At 39.7% G+C, this 17,868-nt stretch overlaps 1 protein-coding gene across 2 annotated transcripts in view; it reads right to left on the bottom strand.

The window, feature by feature from the left end:
* FBXL4 (F-box and leucine rich repeat protein 4) overlaps positions 1-17,430 on the bottom strand; it is a 64,540-nt gene extending 47,110 nt beyond the window's left edge. The window contains exons 1-4 of one of the 2 annotated variants that reach the window (XM_039568098.1): positions 17,353-17,430; positions 10,878-11,042; positions 9,699-10,288; positions 368-713 (exon numbers count right to left, since the gene is read on the bottom strand). In XM_039568098.1, coding sequence (XP_039424032.1) covers positions 368-713; positions 9,699-10,207 — 855 coding nt within the window. In that variant the 5' untranslated portion in view covers positions 10,208-10,288; positions 10,878-11,042; positions 17,353-17,430. Of the gene's footprint in view, positions 1-367; positions 714-9,698; positions 10,289-10,877; positions 11,043-16,252; positions 16,541-17,352 lie in introns of those variants that run through there. The other variant, XM_010403671.4, reaches the window with a different exon arrangement.
* Between the last annotated feature and the right edge of the window lie 438 nt (positions 17,431-17,868).

Here is a 17,868-nt window from a genome sequence, read left to right as displayed (position 1 = left end):
TCTGTATATTTTCTTTGTCAAGCATGAGGACTAAAATCCTATCGGGAAACTGCTAAAAGCTTCTAAGTTCAAGAACTAGAAAAACTGGTGTAAAAACTGTGTGTGAATGCACAGATTCTTGAGAAGAGTGCAATAACTATGCAAATACCTAACATCCACCCACGTAAGCAAACAAACTTGCAGAATTCAGGCATACCTAAACAGTAAATGCAGGAGATTCACAAGGAATGCAAGGAACTGAGAAAAAGCAACTATCCTGACCAAAACCCTGTAAAGCACCTTTGCACCCTTAATGATCAAGACAATTGTGATTACATTTTGTAATTTTGACAGTTACAATTAATGAGCATAAACATGCTTTTCTTACCTCATAAGGCAGTTTATCAAAATATCCATTAGTTGGCCATTCCCTGAGGGTAACAATGCTGAACTGTTTATTAAGGGTGTCCATTCCACAGCCAAACTTTTCTTCATCCTCATCTTCATCTATATCATTCATATCAATCATTGAAGTCTTAAGTGAAAGCACAGGCCTCTCTTTCACACCATGTAGTACTACTGCATCCAATTCAGTGTAATAGTCCAGAAGAGAGCTGTTCACTTCCAGTCGGATTAAGTTTGTGGGAAAGTTTATCTGTTTGATACAAGGTGTGAACTGCCGAGCCTGAGGACCATTCACCTTTGTAGGTGCCTCAGACCAAAGTATTTCCCATCTGTGAAAAAAAAAAAAGGACACACATACAGTACAGGAATTAAAATCAAAGCTACTAAAGCAATTCCTGAGCACAGTAAGACAGCAGCATCTTCTGTCAGAAGTATTTAACAGGCAAGAAACATGGCTGAAAAGATGACTTATGAAATCTGTTTTCCCTAGATTTGATAAATGGATGAATTTAGGGATGAATTCAACAGGACACACTAATTCATGACCTTAGCATATTTTCTCCGCATTGTTAAATAACAAAACAAGCTGAAGACTCAATCACTTGTGTTAGTGTTATCTGTGCTCAAGCTTTTCTAACATCTCACAGGTAAGGTAATCGAAACAAATGGATTACTGATGTCTTCACAATGTTAGTGTAAGTACACAAGGAACAGTCTTGCCATGTAACCCAAACAGAGTCATCTGACCTCTCATCTCCTACAAAACAAAGAGAAAAACCCCACTGCTCAGACTCTTTAACATCAAGCCTGTCCAAATTACAGTATTACAGGTCACTAAAAAAAAATTAAATTTTACTTTGCTATCTGTCTAGGCAAGCACAAAGTTCCTTTTAGAAGTCATTCACTGACAAATTAGCAAAGAAAGTAGAATCTTCAAGTCATTTTTGAAAGGGTCCTTTGCAAAGGACGTCAGAATTTCCAAACTGCCGAACTGAAAAGCCTTTCTCCTCTTTGGTCCAGTGACAGAAGTCCAGGGCATGCACAGAACTACCATATGTAGTTTCACAGACACACCTCAAATCTCCTCCAGTAAGTGACAGGGAAACTTGCTGCCAACTGAGTAATCTGAAGAACCAAATCTTACATTCCTTAGATCTTCAGCACTCCCAAACCTGCCTAAAGGCCTCAAAACAGAAACATGCTGTTTACATCTGCATGGGTCCTCATTCAGTGAATGGAGATCCCTCTGTCACTGATGCCCATATTTTTCCTCCTTCAAGTCCAGTTAATTCTTAAAGAAAGCCTCCAGCAGTTACTACTGCTATTCCCTTTGACAATATGTTTACCTCAATACTAATCCAGACACTTCCACATGTGCTCCATCTCCTTCTGATCACCCTAGTCCCAGCTTCAAGGATTTCTCTCAAGAGTACTTATCCTGTCACATGAATCTCAGAAGCCCTCTATCTGCTCCTCAGTACCTCAGCATCTTGGCTTTCCCTACTAGATACCACTACTTTGAGCTTACAAGTATTGTTCAACACTGGTACCTACTGCAGAACACTTGTGGGGATAAGAGGGGAAATATTAATTAAAAAATAAAATCAATCATGTTTTACTTTCAGAACCAAATGCTTAAACTTTTTCCATCATAACAGAAAGTAAAACAAATGTAGGGATTTTCATTAAAACACTGCACACAGCATAAGTAAGGTTGAGAAGTTTGATATTTGCTAGTAGGAAAATCAAGAAAATTAATCCATATAGGCTGAAACTTCCATTTCACAACAGACATTTTCAGGTATGCACAGATAAATTTTCCTATCCTACATCATGCTGCTCTCCAAGTACCTTATAGTAGAATGGGAGACTTGCAGAACTCTCATGTCCAAAGGAGAAAAAAAAAGAAGTAATGAACTAAAAACAAACATACAAGACTAGTGAGCATATGGCATATCAAAGTACTAACGTAGGAGAGTGGACAGCTCTAGCCTAAAATTAACAGTTTTCATAACAGAGACATAATATTAAGGAAAGATTTCATTAATTTACAAAATGAATGTCAACTCATGGCAAAGTAACAGCTGTAGTCCCACTGTCACACCCTCTCACATAGGTCGATTCTCTAAGCAAATACTTAATGCTGGCAATGCACATGACCTTCCTTGAACACATCCAGATCACCATCTGACATTTTGCTTAGACACTTCCATATACCCGCTCAAGTATCCTTAGGGAACTCAAGGCTATTTTATCATTAATCTAACACATATTGGACCATCAACTTCTAGCAGAATGTGTCTGTTATTGACTTCTCCTTTTGTACCCTGGAGAGAGGATTATCTAGCAGCAGTAGAGCTCTGGAAAAAAAAATAATGCATCTGGAGATCTGGGTTCATCAAATTGCAGTGCAATAACCAACTCCAGCAAGCAGTATCCAGTTTCCAGTCTTTGTAATGAACTAGAGAAACTGGAAGACATGGAGCATGACTTCACAATCTTGTGAAACTCCACATTACATACCAAATGCTGATGAACAACAAAACTGGTGACAATTTTCCACTGTCCCTGTCATACTGTCTACTTTTTATCAACAGCCCACCAAACTAACTTCAAAGGAATTAGCTCTTGGTTTGTCTGGAAAACCTCAAGTCTGCCAGGTTGATTTGATGATGTTCTCTGCTGTGGTGGCACCACACACAAGAACAGACAATAGCAATTGCTCTGTGTCAGGGCTGGTAAATCCTTCCCATGTGTAGGCTTGCTCTTAACCCATAGCTGCAAGTGGAAGTGATCTCCTCCTCTACGATCACCACTGTGATACTTAAATGGGCTGCATGTAATCTGAATGAGAGTGAAGAATTCACAATGGGATCTAAAAAGTCTAAATTTCCAAGAGGCTGCAGCAAGAACTTCATTCTTCTGTTCTGGAACATTCTTTTATTATGGTAATCCATTTAAAAATCCTTCATAAGAAAGGCATTATTGCAGTCAGTCCTGGTTTGGGGATATATATCAAAATCAGTTTCCCTAATAAGGTTGCCTGCCATTTGTTCCAAGCTTACAATGCCCAATAAACTATTTAACCCAAAACAAACAGAAACTGAATCCTAATAAACCTTTAAAGAAGTCAAAGGATTTCTGCCTGCCCCACATCCCAAGTTAATTAGGTAGCTCTCAAAAAATCAAGTAGAACCAAATGAATGCAGGTTGTACATTATTTGTCCTCCAGTCTTGCAGATATACAGTAACAGCTGATCAAAGATGTCACAATGAGAACACTTTGATAAGAAGGTTTCATCAGCAATGTGCTAGAAAGCCTCAGTATTTCCAACAAGGAGTGCCAGGCAAAGCCTGAATAAGAGTCAGCAATATCTGTGTTATTTTCTCTAGTCATTGAAGAAAAAGAGGACATTAAGCGAGTTTCTCCATTCAGCCTTAATAGACTCAGTTTTCCTATTAAATTTCTGTCTCATGAAGACAGACAGAAACTCAGTTTTCTCTGATACTAAACACTCCATACACCTATGTGGTAAAAAAAAAAAAATCCCATTTCCCTTCCTTCACCATGAAAGAAAATACAGTTTAGTGATTTCTAGGCTGAGAATCGTAAGGTCTGTGTCAAACGAGAGCATATATTTAATGCTTGCTTAATTTTTTTTTTGACCTAATGCTGTTGGAAAGGTTTTTAATGGTTAAGATGATGCCTGAGCAGACCTGGTTACTTCTGAAGAAATATATGTAATAAGAGAGAGTCTTTGGAAAAAGGGCTTCTAGGAAAAGTAATCAGATTTCTCTCCAGCAATACAAGATTAAACTTTGCTTGCAATTGCTGAGGTTTCTTGTATTGTCAAATCAAGATAGGTGTAGAAAGTAAAAAAAAAAACACTACAAGGAATCCAATAAATGCCTTGCCTCAAGACACTAATAGCTGAGTTAAAAGCCAAAAGAAGGGAGAGTTCCAGATAGACGAACAAGGAGAACATAAGGAAACTCAGAGAATATTTGATGGAAATGCACCTTGATGAAAAAGCAACGCCTTTGATGAAAATGCAACTTCTGCAACAATTATTATTATATGCTGCTCTTAGCCAAGCAACTGCACTGCAAAGAGCAAAGATCTGTAGATTACCTACAGGAAAACATCTCCTGCCTGCAAACACATCAGGGATGCTTCAGCACACTAGTTCAACCCAACCTGGAAAGTGTACCACTGACCTCAGCTGTGAGCTCATAAAGGCAGGGAAGACTGGGAAGATCATGAGCATAATTTAAGAATCATTCAGGTTAAGCTGATAAGCAGAGTTCATGGCAGTCTAATTATTATGGGAAAATACACAGCAAATTTTAATTTCTACCAAGAGATCAATTCTGAAATACCAGAGACAGCAGACAGGACTCCAAGAATGCTCAGGACACTTAAAATAGCAGAATGGACTTCAAGTTACTGTTCTGTCTACATGAGCTTTTTAGGCATTTCTCAAAAATGACTGTATTCCATGAATCCAGAATTCATTTTTCTATGACGGACATCAGAACAAGAAAAAGCTGCTTGCCTGAAGATGTCAAAACAAGTTTTAAGTAAGGATGCAAATGTCTAGAACTTGCGTGTTACACATAGGTGAGATACAGGCCTGAAGGTTCCTTATCACACTCTAATGTGTTGATGGTATCAGCAGTGTTTTGGGTGTTTTCATCTGAGATTCACAGGGAATAAAAGGTAAAGTGAAAGAACCATCTGAATGCCACTCTCTACAAGAACTCATGATATTTTACATTCAGCACACTGCCTTTCTGGTTTCACTCCCTTTTTTTAAAAGGGGGGATTTTTTTTTTAATCAACATTTTGATCCCTCCTGGCTGCTTAAATACAATAAACTTCCCATTGGAAGGGGAGGGAGCATTTCATTTTGTCATCTTCATTAGCCTGACCTTCTTGTTTGTAGCAGCTTCTGCCTCTACATGACTTAAGACTTTCAGAAACAGAAAGAAACTTTGTATACAGCAAACACAGCAAAGCTTGGAAACACTGAGCCACGCTTAATTTTCTAGCAAAATTCTAAACGACATGATTCTAAACAAATTAAATAGAAATAACAGGAATATGCAAGGCACAATGGAAATGGTCCCAGACAAATGATCATGGTATCTCACCCGTGAGAAAAAACCTAATCAGTGTCACACTTTATCTGTAGAAAACAAGAAAAAATTAATCACAAGAGAATCTCTAATTATTGAAGAAGCAATCATTGCACAGCAGTATGGACATACGCTATGAAATACCACCCCAAGTATAGCCACACATTCCAGACTAGTTAGGAATCTCTGATTTTGAACCTTTGTAAAAGCACATGAACATACAGTGTCACTATGACATATATGACTTAAAAACAACTATCAAATTAAGTCAAAAAAGACCACAACAGGAGAATAGGGACCAATTTTTTCTTTTATATTCCAAACTTAAAAACCAGAGTTATTTTTATAAAAGGAAAAAGTTGAAAAACTTCTGAAAAAAATATTTTTTACTTGGTGACTCCCACTTAAACAAAGACTAACAACAGCTAACTATTAAGAATATCAAAATGTTTTCAAAAGGGCTGACACTGAAGAAGCCATTAGGGAATCACCAAGAGTAAGAAAGACTTCTGGGTAAAAAAGGGGGAAAAAAGGAAAGAAAACATTTTTCTCAACACAGAAGCTAGCTGTATCTTACCCATCAATCTAATACACTATGAGAAACAAAGAAAACTCTCTTGGTTGGGTTCAGCTCATGCTGAACTATCAGCTGCATTTGTCCCCACCACATGTGTGTAGAGCTCTGCCTCTTCCAGTGGCTGAAGCTTGGTGACAACTCAGCATTGTCACCAAACCCTACAAACAGAGAACGTGCACTACAGTACGAAGTCCCAGGGCCACACTAGTATAATAATCATAACGCAACACAGTCAAGAATAGGGATTGATTTCTTCACCATATAAAAACTGAGACTTTATGTTACAATATTTTCTTAATCTCAGACTATTAATTTTTTTCTTGGGTTTTCTGCACTCAGGTAATTCATGCAACAGATCTGTACATGGAATGTTAGTATAGTTTAACGAATTACCAACACTTCTCACCAGCCAAGGTATGACAGGCACAAATGAAAACCACAAAAGATTTCCATGTGCTGTAGAACAGCAGTTTCTCTGATAGTTATGATTTTTAAAAATCGTTTAATGTGGAGAAAAGTGATATAATGCCTTCTGTGTTTAAAGCAGCAAAAGGTATGAGGACAGAGAATCCTCCAATTGCTGGATGCCAGTTAAACCATAACGAAAAAAACTTTCAAACTAACTGTTGTGTTCTAAGCATTAGGATTACTTAGAAACAATTACATGCCCTCTGAGAAGTAAATGCTTATTCCCATTCCATGAAGATCTGACCCCACCTCTAAAGACACTCTGAATAAAGCTCACCAGCATCATACAAAGCTGTGACAGCAGTACTCAGTGCACCAGCAACAAAGGAACATGACCAAAGACCGTTTTCTGAAAACCTGCATGAGTTGTTCTTTCATGCAACTGAAGCATAAAGTAATATATTGACCAAATATGTGGATGTTAGCCTTTTTTTAACAAGAATACATAAAATTCTCTTGAGCAAGAACTGTGATACATTAGCTCCTTACAGAGACTCTTGTAGCCTAGAAGTTTTTGCACACAGCAAAGTTTTGAATGAGCTGTTCTAAATACTAGCCAAAGAAAAAAAATATTACCTAGTTGGAAGTACATACATAACATAACATAACATTTAAGCAAGTCTGAACAGACTTTTTCCTCTTAACAGTTTTGCCTTCACTGTTAGTTTGGCCTTCTTTGTATATCAAAAGTAAGAACTGGTGAAAAAGAACTTTGCTAACGACCTGCCCGTTCTACACCGGTGTTCAGAAACAGATACAGCTGATAAAGCAGCACTGAAAGGTTTCTTTGGTAATAAGGTGATTTAAAACCAAGTATCAAAATAGTCAGAAGAGGAAAACAAAGTTCTAAGTGCCTTTTGAGTAAGTAGGTCATGGCCTTTTTTAACAGAAGAAAATAGCATGGCAGTGCTTCAAGACCAAAACATCAGTTAAACAAGGAATCACCTGAGATTATAGCAGCATTTCATCTTCAAAAAAAGAATTCTTAGCTGGTATCTCAGAGAATTTTTGCAAGTCAAAACAAGGGACCATGAACAAAAGCAGAAAAGAGACTGCACTCCTGCACCTCTTCCTATTCCCCTCATAAAGGTGAGCAAATGAACAGAGAAAAAATACTGTGTACCTCATGTGGAGAAAGGCTTCCTACATCTTCCCTTCAAGACACCATACATAAGACATTTGCCTCCTTTAGAAGAAAGGAGACAAACCAAATGTGCAGCTCTTAACAGACAAGTCTTGCTGAGGAAAGGTAAGCCAACAGAAAAAAAAAACCAGGTCGCTCTAACACTTCTCTAGCATCAAGACTAAGAAGTACTGAAGAGGCAGCACAGACAACTGTTTCCAAGGATGCCTGAGACAACCTTTTTCTAACCAGAAATGCTGTTAACCTATGTAGGCAGGACAGAAGGGATTCTTGACTACAAATTAAAAAGCCATATCCTACAGAAACTTAATCTTCTATTAAGAAGGGCATCTGAGCTTTCACTCAGACCACACCCCAAGAGAAGTCATAAAGCACATACCCCGAAGTTTTATATTAGTATTTTCACTTCATCTCCTTTTAACTCTCTGAACAACTTTTTTTTGTGCACCTATTTAAATAGGTCCTTCAGTTAACATTTCTTGACCTTTGCTCCATTCTGTGCTCCATCATAAAGAAGTAAAATCTATATCATAAAAAAGAAAAATGGAAGTTCACAGAGTAATTGCCCAAAAGTCAATTCACATTAGGTTTTGAATTTAAAAGTCTTAAAGCTGCCTTCACCACATACCATTCTGTAAATAAGTTCTGTATTACAGTGCCAAATCCTCTCATACTGCTAAAGTTAGGTGGCCTATCATTATTACTTTGACCTATCACTGTTCCTTGAATTTGGATATTTACTTTAGAGCTATACAACATATTCTCATTTGACCTGTAAAACAAGCAACTGCACTGAACCACAGTAGATGACAGAATCATACAAAATATATTAGTCGAGAATTTTGAAAATAAACCATGACACCTGATTTTCCAAGGGTTTTTGAATGAACATCAATGGCCTAGTATTAGGAAGAAAGGGATACTAAGTTAGACTCAAAAATATACTTTTTAGCTGCATCTGTAAAAGGTAAGTCTGGAAAAAAAAATCACCCAACATCCATACTAGCACTGTTTATACCACCAAAGTGTGTATATCATAGCAATATAGTATTTGTTCGCATACTAATTTTTGCAGGATACATTTTGTTAAGTAATTCTTCTATCAGCTCTGCCTTCCTTTATATCTTTGGTATCATTTAATCTCTTTTTGATATGGAATGTTTCAGTTGCATACACTGGCAGTTTTTCCCAGTTTTCCCCACCATGTGCTTTGAGCTGTTCTCTTTCTCCTTCCATTTCTATTTCCCCACCTCCTCACTAAGAGCTTCTTACCTCATACACAGTGTTTTTCTTTACTATCTTACCATTCCCCAGGTTACCACACTCCTGACTCTGCAACTGGAATTTCATCAAGACTTCCTAGTATAAGGAAAACCAAGAGCATCAAATCTGCTTCTTTTAGCTGAAGTGAGTGTAAAAAGAAAGTGCAGCTCACACCCTTTGATCAGACCAAAAATAAAGATCAGACAAATGGCACCTTTTGTCTGAGTGTTCTGTGCCTCTGGTTTCAGCTTCATTTCCATACGAATAGTTACAGTGCCTGATTGTACTATACATGCAACCTAAAGCATGCAGAGAAGAAAGAGTCTATGGCTACTTGAAGCAGGATGATACAGCAACCATAAATCCTCAGCCTCTTTTACACAATTTCCTCTTCGTACTGGAGGAAGAGCTCAGACCTACCATTTCAAAAGTAGTGCTTTATACAGACATAGTAATTACTGCCCATAAAAATTCCAACACCAAAACTATCATTACACAAATTAAATTTGATATTAGGGGATGCATTAATTCCTACAAAACATCCACATCTCTGAAGTTGCTATCAAAACGAGCCACCACAGTTTTAAAAACATGAAAAAATAAAGAAAATTTTAGTGGGCCAGATACAAAACTATGATAAATACTAGGAAGTAAGGTTCACTAAACAGCCCTATTTGTGGCATTTAACATCTTACAGGAAAGCATAAAGGAGAAAAAAATTACCTTACTTCAGCTGGTGGATTTTGTGAGTAGGGATTTGCAGAGCATGCCAAAATCCTGACTACAGCTCCAGGATGATAGGTTTCCAGAATATGCACTGCAGTGGGATAAACTGGTTCTTCAAAAGCAAGTTCCACATAGTCTTGGCTACAGAAGGTGGACGGTGTCCTCTTGAAAGGCAGCCGAGCGCTTGGGCAACGATCCCACCAGGTCCCATAAGTTCGAAAGACAGCAGTCTGGGTGAAGTCACCAGAACTAGGGTACACGTTGGGAATACCTGCTAAATTCCACATGGTATACGACATGCTGTTTTCACTGCCATAGTGAGAGCTGAAATCCAACACTTCTTTGGCATACTGAACTATTTCAACATTGATAGGTAAGGCTCGGGTGTTCGATTCGATAGCCCTCCGACTGTTCATTTCTCCTCTCGTCGCTGTCCTAGCTCGGCGCCGAAGGCACATGTAGTAAAACATGCTCAGAACTGTTAACATGGGAAACACTGGTGACATCTAGATAGGACTTAGGAAGATGTAAAAAGTGAGGAGTCCTTTATAAGGTGCATTAACTGCCTGTGGTGTTTTGAAAAAGAGCTGATAAAACAGAATGAATAAACACAGATGAGCAGATACAGCATTCTTAGAAAGCAAATTGTGCACTTTAAAATATCCTCTTAAACAAAGTACTGCTACTACAATATTAATAAATTATTGTATTTTATTGTAAGACAATTGTTTAGTTGGAAGCTACTAAGCATGGCTTCCCACTTACTTTTTACCTTACTTCCCCTTTATTTTTTGTTTAAAAAAAGAGAAGACTATGAAGAAATATTAGCCAAAACCAGCCCTCAAGCAACAAAAAAACTAATGGTCAAAATAAGCATTATCTTCAGAGATTTATTAAGAGAAAAAAAAATTGCACTGACTCAGGGAAATGAATTCAAGTACGAAATGAAATTTGGCTCTCGCTGTAAACAACTTTGAAAGCATATCTGAAGATACACCTTCCCATTGTGAAGATACAGCTTCTTAAAACCGTTGTAAATGGTTTTACTTTCTTAAAATAACATTGTAAATGGTTTTAAGAGTGAAAAGAATGAGCTTTCGGAGTGTTAATCTAAACCCAGTGGTTCCTCTATGAGAGTGCTAATTTGAAACAGAGTTACAAAAATACCGCCTTTACCTTTTGAAGTTGTCCATGACAGCACACACGCTGACAGAAGGGTCACCAGCCTCCTGAAGGATGCTCCAAATTCACTAACAACATCATCTTCCTTTAAACCATGCAACAAACGAGGTCTTCAAAAGAGTCCTGGCATCAGAAGTCCCCACAGAAAGCATTTTAATTCTGAACAAGAGAAAGTATTTTCACTAAAGTAACAAGTCAGTTAAACACAAAATGTACTAGACCTGCATACCTAAAAAACCCAAGACAAAATATACTATTAATTAAGGATATCTTTGTGTTTCACACAGCCTACACCAACACAAGTAAAACAATCAAATAAGCAGGTTTAACACTTAGAAAAAGCTAAATTAAAGCTAAGTTACTTTACTAAAGTTTTCTATTTACAACAGTGAAGAAACATTTATAGCTGAATGTTCTCTACAGGACACAGGAGGGCTGTATCATATTCCCTACTAATAAAGATCCTCTTACATATGCTTGTCCCATATTGAGCAGCTGCTCCATACCTGTGTGATGTAAACTGTGAGTTTTACCAACACACAACAAAATGTGGAGCATATTCTCCAATTTCCGCTGGCACTACAACACATTTGGGCTATGAATTCACATCCTCCAGCACCACAAACTGTTCCTGACAAAGTGGCCTTCTCATTAACTTGTCCATCAGCTTTACTAGGAGAGAATAAGAAGTAATGCCTGTAACCCGTCAGAGACCAAAACAGGGATGACTAAGAATGTCTCAAAATAGAATAAATGTTTCTTCAACCAGCCCGTGCTGGAGTTGCTGCTTAGTTTACCACAGGATACACACTGCGGTAATCTCTGAATCAACAGATGTGACCCTTCTATTGCAGAAGACACCTCAAGTAACAACTAACACAATGTCTCACACTTCTAGGCAGACAAACCACGTATTTAATGTTTGCAGTGGGTACAAGTGAGACCCTATTATAGCATTTTTGGAAGCATAAGCTTAAAGTAGGGTAACTAATTAAACAAATTTAAACTTTTTAAAGTCTCTACACAAATCCACAGTGTATGATTTTTGGGTCAGCCACTTGCTCCCATATTCACAAACACACATATGTACAAACAGCTCTCTTTCACCTCAACGTTTTCAGCAAGAAGGCACTTGTGGTAACAGATAAGGACAGGCTGCACTATTTGCCCCTCTTATCATGACAGAAAGAAAGTTTACTAATGAGGTACTCAATTCTCACTTTCTTGCCTCTTCTATTATTGGCTTTTTGTTTAGTTTCACGTGTTGATGCAGCTGTCAACAACGTGAATTACTCCTGATACTCAGTGCAGAAGGGAATGCATAAGACAATATGCTGGATTTACTACCAGATCCCCTAGAATGCCAACAACCAGTAATGTCACATTTCCCCCAAACAACCTGAGCCACCTTTTAGAAAAGACACTGGTAAAAAACATAGCACAACCCTGAACCTCTCCTGAAAATAAAAAAAATTAAAAAATAAAAAGAAACAACTCCAGTCTGAAAATCGTTATTTTATTTTTTCAAAGCAGAGATGCTACAAGACGTAAGTAAAGATTACAAATACATTCTCCTTCTGGATTTTTCCCCTCTTAGAAAGAAGGATCTATTTAAAGAATATGCCAACAGACATTAAACTTCAACAAATGTACTGCTATCAAGCCCTGGAATCATGGGTAGATCAGCATATACACCACCTTCAAACTCAAAATTTTACTGATTAACATGATTTGAAGCCTGCTCCATGGAAATTATGGCTTTACAGATCTCAATTTTAAGAATCATTCAGCTGTGGTACTTCAAGATGAGGTGGGAATCACTTATCTCACATATACAACCTACACAACTTCACATCTGCACTGCAAACTCCAAGTTTCCTCTGGCCACTGCAGCTCTTGTGGTGCTGCTGTAAAACCCAGCAGTGCTCCTTATCTAAGCTTGTCCAAGACCAGCAAAACCATCCAGTGGTTCAGAGCTGTACATCAGGTAGCTGGCCAGTTTAAGCCAGGTCTAACAGAGGAAATAACCTGAAATCATGCTGAAGATTTTCCATTAGCAGTAATGTTAATTTGGGTCATTCCCCCTCTAGCAACTTGATGATTTCACAAAACCTGTAAAAATTTCAAATCCTTTACACTGACACGATTTTGTCAATTTTGGCTGGCATTGGTCAACAGGGTCAAAAGTAAGTAAGCAGGCACAGAAAGCTTTCATGAAAACATATTAGTCTAAACAATACAAGTGGAGGCAAATTAGTTTTAAAGGGTTCAGAACAATATCGGATTTAGTAGTTTATTACAAGTAAGACAAAACAGAAAACTATTATAAAAGAAGGATTAAATAAGCGTTAGGACTACAATACAAATAGGAATTCTTCTTCTGGCATTTAAAAAGAATTGTGTGGAGTTAAAAGACGAATGAAAAATTGCTCCAGAGGTTAAAGGATAATAAGCTAGTGCAAGAATTACATTAAATACAGATCAGTAGGGCCAGATGATACAAAGAGATTTTTTCAGGAACTACCAGAAGTCAAGCTGATTTCTAATTAAGAGGATTTAACTTTGCAAAAAAAATTAAAACTGCAGACTCAGGTCTATGCAAAGCATCGAGATAAACAGGTCTGGAGTTCATGTACATAAGTTTATGTCAAAAAGTCCCCCCTCCCTCAAACTGCTTGATTATTTTTAAAAGATCCACTTAGGCCGGTGCAACTATGCCTTTAATCTCTGGCTGTGTCTTTGGCCTGTTGTATATTATTAATTTTTTTTTGTACAGGCATAATTATGCCAAAATAAAGTCTAATAAAGGTTTCTTATAAGTGTGTCTTTTTATCCTCCTCCCAAGCAGCAGCCTTCTACATCTTTTCTTTCTTTCATATCATGATTTTTTCTGTCTATTCCATTAAATGGACTGAAATTGTGCTATTAAATACCAGAACCTTCAGCAGCTGCCAGAGACTAGCACAGAAGGTACCAACAATTCGGTTAGAAACAAAAAACAATATGCTATGAACACACAGTGACATTGTGAGCTATTATCCTGTGCCTACGTGTCCATCTTGCATTTGAGGCTGGATCCAATTCCCAGCCTCTCTCTGGGGCTGCATGAGCCCTGTCCTCCCATCCCGTGCACCACGCAGCCCATCCCTCTCTGCTTCACAGCCACCTTTCCAGCCGGCACTGCTGGAGGGCCAGACAGATGAGCCCTGGGGCTTGCCCAGCCAGACATGAAACACTCCTGCAAGCAAGTGTAGTTTTCAGTCTGTTCTTCTCCCCAAACCAACACATGAAGTCAGTGCTGGCTTGAGGGGGGAGAAAGAGTGCACAGGCCCCAAGTCAGACCGGCTCAGAGGGCTACCAAAATGCTATCTCTACTTTTACAAGTTAGACAAAACTCCAGGAAACCACCTGGGACTAGACCTGGAATAAAATTTTTTTAAGAGATATTTTCTTTCAAAATACATTAGAGTCCATCATATTATTTACAGTATCTCCTACCCAGACTATTATTTAATTGACTATTTCAATTATATGGGCAAACTCCCTTTCTCTATTCCAAATAACCCTTCTTCTCTTTGTGCTATACGTACAGAAAGGCTTCTAAGACTGAAATTCACTAGTTCCTTCTTCCAAGCACAGCAAACCTTGATAAAGTAAAATGTCTTACAGTTTCTGTAGTGATTTCAAGGGAAAACACACTAATTAAGTTAAAGCATTCAAAAGCACTAGATCTCTTCAGTCTATTTTGCCTCTTTTTACAAGGAGTTTTTGTATACAAATCTATTTTCCAGCTTTGAAGCAACCCATCCAATTAATGATTATTGTACTTGAAAAAACAGCATGAAGCTGAGTCAGGGCAGGTTTAAGCTGGATATGAGGAAAATGTTTTTCACCCAGAGGGTGGCTGGGCACTGGAACAGGCTCCCCAGAGAAGTGGTGACAGCACCAATCCTGTCTGAGTTCAAGAAGCATTTGCACAATGCTCTCAGGCACATGGTGTGATTGTTGAAGTGTCCTGTGCAGGGCCAGGAGTTGGATCATATGATCCCGAAGGGTCCCTTCCAACTCAGGATATTCTATGATTCTATTTATTCATTTTGGTTGTTTTGGCAAATGCAACTCCTCAATAATCACAATTTTATCCCATACAAGCAGAAACAGGACAGAGTTATTCACCAACCAGACTGCTGAGAAAAGGTGGGAAATACACAGAAAAATACTTGAGATTTCAAGGGGCTGTGAAATGAAGGATGTGTGTGAAAACATAACAAGTAACAGATACTAGATTTAGAAGAAAAAAAAAAAGAAATATGGCACATTTCATCCTTGAGCCATCCCTGGAAAAGCACATGATAGGCAAGAGTTTGTACTATTTCAAGAGAAGCAAATGTTGTACATGCAAGTCATGCATTCACCAGGTTTGATTTTTAAAGCCAGTGAAGTAATAATTCCTGTTTACACCAGTTTGGCTAATCTCACATTTGGGAGCACTGAGCAGGGTTTTCTTTCATTTGACTATAAAAGAAACAGAAACATTGACAAATTACAAAGAACGTATAAATGACAAAAACAATGGATTGTCCTATCTCTCAAGAAAGATTAATGCAATTTAATATGTGTGTCTTAGATAAAAGATGGTAAATGGGAAACCTCTTAATTATCTTTGTACATGAATGCACAGAGGGAATACTGGATCCTTACATTACAGTCTAAAACAGAGTACTTCTACCACAGGTTAGCAACTCTTGCTGTTAATTACCTAGATTATACCAACATCTACACTCAACTTGTTGAAACTAGAAACTATTATTAATTAGAAATTAATAAGATCTTACAGTATACTTTAAACTCAGACCTCATTTGCTGTCTTTCTTCCCATAATATATTCTGGCACTAAAATGAGTCATTTTATACATTTCTAACTTATAATTTTACTGTTTGAAAAAAAATTGGCATATATGGCAATTTTATCTATCTAAAATCTTGTGTTGCCTTCATGAGCACCAAAACATGCAAAATCCAAGAATTTCAGACTACTTCACTGACAGCCTTCCTGCCAGGACCAGACTCATCATGTGGTTTACCATTGAGATATAATGGAGACAAAAGTTACTTTGGCATCTATTACACATTCCAAGTGGCCACCCTGTCTTATGGAGGCAGCTTTCCCAGACAAAAGAAATTGTTTCTCAACATGGGTAAATCATCAGGTAGCCCATTCTATTCAAAGTCTGGAGTTACCAGCACTAAACCACTTCATTCTGACCAACTACTCTTCCAGCTGTGGTGAAACTCTCCTCTTCATGTCAAAAATAAATTTTAATTCACCATACTACTTTTAAAAAGGAATTTGCATGCATTTGTCTTACTTGTCTTTTCACTTTTCTCTTGAGATATCATACTGCCTCTCCATGCAGGCATACTCTGTATAGCATTTACTTGCTGGTCAGCTGCTTCCTCACTGCACTGATTGCAGCTACTAGGCCATGTAGTTGTTACTGTCCACTGTCACAGAATCACTGAATCAACTGGGTTGGAAAAGGCCTCTGAGATAATCAAGTCCAACCTAGGACCTAAAACCACCATGTCATCTAGACCATGGCACTAAGTGCCATGTTTCCTTAAACACCTCCAAGGACAGTGACTCCATCACCTCCCTGGGCAGCCCATTCCAATATCTAATCACCTCTTCTGTGAAGAAATTCTTCCTCATGGCCAACCTAAATATTCCCTGGCACAACTTAGGACTGTGTTCTCTCGTCCTAATCATGCCCATTCACATCCAACTGATGTCCATTTGTCGGACTACACTGGTAGCAAATAACAATCCACAAGAAGTGAAGCACCCCAAAGTACACACCCAAAAAACAAAAATAAAATAAAATAAAATAAAATAAAATAAAATAAAATAAAATAAAATAAAATCGCTAGTTCAACTCCTATCCTGCTTTCTGTTGTGTTGTGATCGGGCAACTGGGTGAAGCCGTGTAAATGTGTAACACCGCAGGGACCGAGCAGCGGCGGAGGACCCGAAGGAGAGAGGAGCACAACCCGTGCCCAGCCGGGCCCGCTTTGTCTGGTCCCAGCACTGTTTCCCCTCCCTGCTCCATCCAATCCCTACCACTTCCCACTCCCTGGGCGCCCGCGCTCTCTACCGACAGGGGCAGTTCCCCTCCCCGGGGGCAGTTCCCGCCGAGGCCCAGGGGCAGCGGCGAGCAGAGACAGGCAGGACTGCCCAGCGCCGCCGCTGCCTTCCGCGTCCCTTCCCCGACAGCACCACCAGCCCAGCCGGGCCCGGCCCGGCCCCGCAGCCTCCCACGGGCGGGCGGGCGGGCGAGGAGCGCACACCCGCGGCCGCCCGCACCGGCCGCCCAGGGCCGGCCCCGCACCGGGGCTGCTTCAGGGCCCGGCGCTGCGGCCCCCCCGCGCCCGCCCGGCGCCGCCGCCGCCGCCGGAGCCGCCACCCTACCCCGTCCGGAGGGCGGAGCCGCCCGGGCCGCCGGAGCCGCCGCCGCGCCGGGCGCCGCCGGAAGCGCCGCGCACGGAGGGCGGCGGGGGCGGGAACCGGGGGAAGCGGCGCGGCGGGGGCGGGGCCGCCGGCTGCGCCTGCCCGAGCCCCGGCGCGGGGCGGGCCCGGCCGGTTTGTTGTGGGATAGCAGAACCATGGAATTATACGGGTTGGAAGGGCCCTTAAAGATCATCTAGCCCCGACCCCACTGCCATGGGTAGGCAAGTTGCTCAAAGCTCCATCCAACCTGGCCTTGAACAATGGCAGGGATGGGGCATCCACGATTTCTCTGGATGATCTGTTCCTGTGTCTCACCATCCTCATGGTTAAGAATTTCTTCCTAATGTCTAACATAAGTTTCCCCTCTTTCAGTTTATACCCATTACTTCTTGTCCTATCACTACAGTTCGTGATGTGGAGTCCCTCTCCAGCTTCCCAGTAGGCCCTTTCAGATACTGGAAGGTTGCCATGAGGTGT

This window comes from Corvus cornix, chromosome 3, assembly GCF_000738735.6.
Source record: "Corvus cornix cornix isolate S_Up_H32 chromosome 3, ASM73873v5, whole genome shotgun sequence".
Classification (NCBI taxonomy): domain Eukaryota; kingdom Metazoa; phylum Chordata; class Aves; order Passeriformes; family Corvidae; genus Corvus; species Corvus cornix.
This window is presented reverse-complemented; position numbering and strand designations above follow the sequence as displayed.